This window comes from Nematolebias whitei, unplaced genomic scaffold (genome assembly GCF_014905685.2).
Source record: "Nematolebias whitei isolate Nwh7 unplaced genomic scaffold, NemWhi1 Nwh_scaf_1758, whole genome shotgun sequence".
In the NCBI taxonomy this organism is placed as follows: domain Eukaryota; kingdom Metazoa; phylum Chordata; class Actinopteri; order Cyprinodontiformes; family Rivulidae; genus Nematolebias; species Nematolebias whitei.
In genome coordinates, this window is record NW_023620303.1 from 1 (window position 1) to 7024 (window position 7024).

The 7024-nt window shown below is 48.1% G+C and overlaps 1 protein-coding gene across 1 annotated transcript; it reads left to right on the forward strand.

Moving 5' to 3' along the window:
• The first annotated feature begins 4441 nt into the window (after positions 1 to 4441).
• Positions 4442 to 6618, forward strand: LOC119429505 (sodium-dependent neutral amino acid transporter B(0)AT2-like). Its single transcript, XM_037697122.1, has 5 exons — positions 4442 to 4450; positions 5401 to 5602; positions 5696 to 5855; positions 5953 to 6115; positions 6271 to 6618. The coding sequence occupies exons 1-5, from the start codon at positions 4442 to 4444 to the stop codon at positions 6616 to 6618; spliced, it is 882 nt and encodes a 293-aa protein (XP_037553050.1).
• The last annotated feature ends 406 nt before the right edge of the window (positions 6619 to 7024 follow it).

Below are 7024 nucleotides of genomic sequence, written 5' to 3' on the forward strand. Positions count from 1 at the left end.
TGAACAGAGTGATAAAGATCAAAATACAGGGACGTGATTCATGACAGATCCCCCCCCTCAAGGAACGCCTCCTGGCGTTCCACCTGGCTGACCTGGATGGAGAGCGTGGAAATCGGCGATGAGGGTCCTGTCGAGGATGTGACGGGAGGGGACCCAGGAACGTTCCTCAGGACCGTACCCCTCCCAGTCGACAAGGTATTGAACCCCCCGTCCCCTCCGCCTAGAGCGAAGGAGACGGCGAACAGTATAGACAGGGCCACCCTCAATGAAGCGGGCGGGTGGAGGGGCGTGAGCAGGGGCATGAAAAGAGGAGGCGACCACCGGTTTGATGCAGGAAACGTGGAAGGTGGGATGGACACGGAGGGACCTGGGAAGCGTCAAGCGAACAGACACAGGGTTGATGATTTTGGAAATGGGAAAGGGACCAATGAAGCGAGGGGCCAGTTTACGGGACTGGAGCTTAAGCGGGAGATTCTTGGTGGACAACCACACCTTTTGGCCTATGGAGTAAACGGGTTGGGGAGTCCTATGGCGGTCGGCCTGCTTACGATAGGCCGCCCTACTCTTCAACAAGGCGCGTCTGGCCTTCCTCCAAACCCTCTGGCAGCGTAGGGCGGCCAGATGAGCGGAGGGGACAGAAGCCTCCCTCTCCTGGAGAGAGACGACAGGGGGTTGATAACCAAAGACAACATAAAAAGGGGACAAACCGGTGGCCGAGGAAGGAGTGGAGTTAAGGGCATGTTCCACCCAAGGCAGGGAGGAGCTCCACTTCTCGGGGTCCTGTTGACACAGAATCCTCAGCTTGCCCTCGACCTCCTGATTAGCCCTCTCCGTCTGGCCATCGGTCTCAGGGTGAAACCCAGAGGAGAGGCTAATGTCAATACCCAGGAGGGAGCAAAACTCCCTCCAAAAGAGAGAGACAAACTGAGGACCCCTGTCGGAAACAATGTTAGTGGGCAGGCCGTGGAGTCTAAAAACCTCCCTGGCCATGATCAGAGCGAGTTCCTTGGATGATGGTAGTTTGGGGAGAGGAATCAAATGGACCATTTTAGAAAAACGGTCCACTATAGTGAGGATGACTGAGTGAGAATTGGATGGTGGGAGACCGGTAATGAAATCCATTCCTATGTGCGACCAGGGACGAGATGGACAGGGAAGAGGGCGTAAAAGCCCTGAAGGAGGGCGCTTGGAAGGTTTGGATTGGGAACAGGAGGGGCAAGATCGCACATAGGATTGGACATCCTGAAATAAGGTCTCCCACCAAAACTGGGACCTAACCAGGGACAATGTTTTACTCAAACCAGGATGACAGAATAGACGAGAGCTATGGGAGAAATCCAAAACTTGTTTAACCATGTAGGGAGGGACAAATAAACGATTGGGTGGGCATCTAGGTGGAGGAGGATCGGTCTGGTTGGAGGCCTTCAGATCCAACTCAAGCTGAGTAACGGCCAGGCGGGCAGTCTCAGGGAGGATAAACTGATCCTCCTGAGAGGAAGGGACTTCATCCTTCTCCAGGATGCGAGACAAGGCATCAGGCTTGGAATTCTTTTCACCGGGGCGAAAAGACAAAGTGAAGTTAAAACGTGAAAAGAACAATGCCCACCTGGCCTGACGGGGGTTGAGGCGACGAGCGGATTTGAGGTACTCCAGGTTCTTATGGTCAGTCCAAACCAAAAAAGGGAACCTGGAGCCCTCCAACCAGTGTCTCCACTCCTCAAGGGCGAGTTTGACGGCCAGCAGCTCCCGATCCCCAATGTCATAGTTTCTTTCCGCCTCGGAGAGACCCTTGGAAAAGAAAGCACAAGGATGCAGGCGTCCCTCCAGGCTGCGCTGACTGAGAATGGCCCCCACCCCAGTACTGGAGGCATCAACTTCGACGACAAAGGGCTCGTCGGGGTTGGGGGCCCGGAGGATAGGAGCTGAAGAAAACAGTTTTTTGAGATCACAAAAGGCTTTGGCTGCTGCGGTGGACCAAACAAAACGTGACTTAGATGAGGTAAGTTCGTGAAGGGGCTTAGCGAGTTGGCTGTAACCTTTTATAAAGCGTCTATAAAAATTAGCAAACCCCAGAAAGCGTTGCAGTTGCTTCCGGTCCTTGGGAGTGGGCCAGTCCACCACAGCAGCCACCTTGCAAGAGTCCATGGATACAGAGTCTGGGGAGACAACAAAGCCCAGGAAAGTAGTGGAGGTGGTGTGAAACTCACATTTCTCGGCTTTTACATATAGACCATTTTGCAGAAGTCGGGTTAAAACAGATCTAACATGTTTCTTATGAGCGTTAATGTCTTTGGAAAAAATCAAAATGTCATCAAGATAAACAAAAACAAACTTGTTAACCATATCCCTAAGCACATCATTTACTAGACATTGAAAAACTGCAGGAGCGTTGGTGAGCCCGAATGGGATAACCAAATATTCATAATGTCCAGTGGGTGTGTTGAATGCAGTCTTCCACTCGTCCCCCTCTCTGATGCGAACCAGATGGTAGGCATTACGGAGGTCGAGCTTAGTGAAGACCTTGGATCCCTGCAGAAGGTCAAATGCAGTGTTCATCAAGGGTAACGGGTACTTGTTTTTAACAGTGATTTTGTTCAGACCTCTAAAGTCAATGCAGGGACGGAGGGTCTGATCCTTTTTTTTAACGAAAAAGAAACCGGCCCCTGCGGGAGAGACCGAAGGTCTGATGATCCCCGCTTGCAGGGACTCCTGAATATAAGACTTCATGGCCTCTTGTTCTGGTGAGGATAAAGAATAAAGGCCCCCTCTGGGTGGTGTGGTACCGGGCATTAAGTCAATAGGACAGTCATAGGGTCTGTGCGGGGGTAACGATGTGGCCTTAACTTTATTAAATACCTCCTTGAGGTCATGATAGTCAGTGGGAACCTTAGCCAAGTCCGGATAATAACTGGGCGACTGAATGACAGAGTCTGAAGGAACCACAGCTTCATAAAGGCAGGTAGAGAGACATTCCTCTGACCATCCCAAAATCTCCCTCCGCCTCCAATCTAAGTGAGGGTTATGTTTAGATAGCCAGGTAGCACCCAAGACTACGGGGTTCTCAGGAGAGTTTATTATGAGAAAACTGATGAGTTCCTTATGATTACCACCTAAACATAACGTGACGGGCTCTGAGACCTGGGAGGAGGAGTTGAGAGGGTGACCATCAAGAGCGACAACGGAGTGGTTCTTAGATGACTGCAGGATTTTAATTCCAGCAGTAACAGCGAACCCATAGTCCAAAAACTCCGTATCGGCTCCAGAGTCAACAAAAACCTTGACAGATGAACAGACCTTACCCGGAACGCAGATCTCGGCGGGGATGACAAATGGTGAGGAGATGGAGGAAGTGGATGCGCGACTCAATAAACATCTCCTCTCGTTTATTGAGCCCCGCCTTTTACCGGACATGAGTAGACGGCGTGTCCAGCATTGCCGCAATAGAAGCACAGTCGATTCCTTCGACGATGATCCCGCTCCGCCGGTGTGAGTTTACTTCGGCCCAGCTGCATTGGCTCCTCAGCCGGACCAGGTAACTGCTGCCGAGGCTCCACTGTCGGACGAGGTGAAGAAGCAGGAGGTAAGTCCCATGTCTTCTTGTGAGCGCCGTACTCACCGCGCTGCCTGACGGAAGATGACGTAGCAGTCCTCCTCTCCCGGGAGCGTTCTGCCAGTCGGAGATCGAGTCTTGTAGCCAGGTCCTCCAAACCTTGTAATGTCTCTGGAAGTCTCTGGGTTGCCAGACCGTCCTTAATGGCGTCGTCCAAACCTCGATAAAAGGCATCGGTTAATGCCTCGTCATTCCAGTGGCTGCCGGACGATACAGAATGAAAGTCAATGATATAGTCTGTGACGCGACGGTTACCTTGCTTAATGTCGAATAGTCGTCTGGCAGCCTCTCGTTCCGGAAGAACTGGGTCAAAAACTCGGCATAACTCCTTCTTGAAGCTTTGGAGAGAGTAAACAAACTGTGAGTCTCTTTGCCACTCTGAAGTCCCCCATATTTTGGCCTTGCCTGTTAGCAGCGAGATCATATATGCGACTTTGGAGCGGTCGCAGGTAAACATGGAGGGTTGAAGTTGGAAGTGGATCTCGCATTGTGTGATAAATGGACGGCATTGGTCAGGTGCTCCAGAAAATGCCTCAGGTGGCGAGAGTCTAGGTTCCCGGGTAGGAACCGGACAGGTTTGAACTGGTTCGGGAGAAGAGGATGACTTGAGTAAACGAACTATCTCCTCCATATTAGTTTCTAATTTACCAATAGCTCCCCCGACACCAGAACCCGAACCAGAACCCAGACCGGCACCAGGACCGGCTGTCACTTCCTCCCTTAAAACAATAAACACATTATTATTTATCGTCTTTCTGTTGTGTTGTGATCTTGGTCCAAACCCTCACGAGAGTTCCTTACATAAGCACATTATTATGGCCTGGCCCTAATATGAATCAGGTGGGGCCAGGCTCCAGGTTAGGGTTAGAAATGACAGCTGTACAATCATCCAACACGTGGAGGAAGACAAAAATTATTTTAAGGTGAAACAATTCGGTTAGTTGTATCATTATCCAGCCTCTCATTAATCACTTTAAATTTTTGATTATACTAATAGTTGTTTTTTCTATTAAACAAGTATTCAGAGAATACTCGGAAAATGACAGCAACTAGACTTCTGTCTTTTATTTAAAATAAATTGTGATTTGAATGTGTATTTAATGCTTTTAGGTGTGAATTTAGACAAAGATCTAAACGTGACAGAGTTAATTATCAAAAACTGCTCATTAAATTCTAACATGATGCAGACTTATTGCCTCAATAATTCACAGTTGACGCTTTTTTTTCTCTACATTATCTGAAAAATATTCTCATAAATACATCAATTTACTATTTTTTAAGTATGCTTTATGAAACCAGAGAATTTCACAGAGAACATCTATGACCTAGAAAACCAGCTGAATGAACATCATTCATTTTACTTTTTTATTTTTTTGCAGCAGAATAAAATAAAGTCTTAAATGAGTAGATATATAAAATGATATAATAAAATAACATGACATAAAACAATACATTATTCGTGACTGTTACATTTGGGAATTTGTTTAGAACTCAGTGTTCTATAGATCCCTTCGTGAAGGATCCGTAATTACATTTCCATTCAGGCAAACTTACATAATCCAGCAGTAAGATACATTAAACAATAGTATAGGCACGGTGCTTATATTCCCAGAAACTCCTCGGGAATCTGGGCTCCAACAGGCAAGACGCTGAAAACAAATAGGACACCGTATCTAAAGACTCCAGACTGAAAGGGAAACCAGCTGTGACGCTGGAAGAAAAGGTGAAGCTAAAGAAACAGAAGATGAAGTCGTGCTCTCATATTCCCACTATCTTTATTTTATTTGCAGGGTGTTGAGGGGACGGGCTTGGCGTTCATCGCATTCACCGAAGTCATGGCTGTCTTCCCAGCCAGCCCCTTCTGGTCCACGCTGTTTTTCCTGATGCTGCTCAACCTGGGCCTGAGCACCATGTTCGGAACCATGCAGGGAATCCTCACGCCGCTCATGGACAGCTTTAGCCTTTTGGGGCGCCATCGGACCCTACTCACCGGTACTGCTCACAGCCACTGACCGACTACAGACAGCATCAGAATTATTTCTTTGTCTGTTTTGACCAGTTGTTGTGTTTTAACCTGTTTTTCAGTGTTCAGCTGTGCGTTGGGGTTTGTGATTGGGTTATTGTTCACCCAGCGTTCTGGCAACTACTTTGTAACCATGTTCGACGACTACTCTGCAACCCTACCGTTAGTCATTGTTGTCATCTTTGAAACCATCAGTGTGGCCTGGGTTTATGGCACAGATCGGTAAGTGTCAAAAAACTCCTCAAACGAAATCTCCCATACTTTAGTTTGACTTGTTCTCTGGGTCCTACCTCTTATTTCATATCTCCCATCTCTGCAGATTTTTGGATGATATTGAAGTCATGCTCAAGTGGCGCCCTCCAGTGTTGTACAAATACCTGTGGAAATATGTGTGCCTGCTGGCAATGGTGGGTCTTCTGACTGCCAGTTTGTTACGAATGGTTTTCAAAGCGCCCACGTACACCGCCTGGAATCAGACCTCAGTAAGACCACGTTATGTCACCAAACATTCAAGAAAGACAACATAGCCAGTTTTATTTCACGTCAATGTAAATATAACACGTGTTTGACAGGTTACAATGAAATCAAGTGTGAAAAGACTCCTGCTGCACACGTTTTGTTCTCTTCATCTTCTCAGGCTTCTGAGATGACTCTCGAGTACCCAGGCTGGGCCCTGGCTATGATCGTCCTGCTCGTCGTCTTCGCCAGCCTACCGGTGCCTGTTGGCTACATCCATTGCACGTTGAAAAACCACCGGGCGCCCAGCGCTCCCTCCCTGGAGGGGCCCGGCCAGGAGGTGCACCGAGAGCTGTACACCAAGTGCAGCTCCACCGATCAGCTGGACTCCAGTTCTTATGCAGTCCCGTCTGACGGGGACGGGGCTCGGTCCCGGACTGTTTTCCTGCCGGTGGGCAACGAACAGTACCAGCTCCTGTCCCAACAGGAGGAGGAGGAGGAGGAGGAGGAGGAAGATACAAGTGTCTGAGAGGGCTAAATTGTGGACCTAAAAGACAGAAGGATTAGGAAACATGTCAGTGTTAAATTCAGTGAAACCAAACGTTGATAAGCCAGACTTATTTTATTTATATAAATGGCGCATCAACAGTTGACTCCTTTATTTTCTGACGCACTTCGATTCTGTTCAGACAAAAAATACTCTCAAGCAAATGAAAATGAGCTGCTGCGTTCAGAGTGTCGCCGTGTTTGGCTTCACGTTGGAGCCAAAACTAAATGGTTTATTGTTAAGAAATAATGTTTTTTCTAGGCAATCATATTTTAACTAGCGTGAAAAACATTCTACCTTGAGAAACTGTGATGTGTGTGTGTGTGTGTGTGTGTGTGTGTGTGTGTGTGTGTGTGTGTGTGTGTGTGTGTGTGTGTGTGTGTGTAGT

Coding starts and splice junctions, on each gene's coding strand:
- LOC119429505 (XM_037697122.1), top strand. Junction 5,856..5,952: donor TGGGTTTATGGCACAGATCG/GTAAGTGTCAAA, acceptor CCATCTCTGCAG/ATTTTTGGATGATATTGAAG. Junction 6,116..6,270: donor CCGCCTGGAATCAGACCTCA/GTAAGACCACGT, acceptor TCATCTTCTCAG/GCTTCTGAGATGACTCTCGA.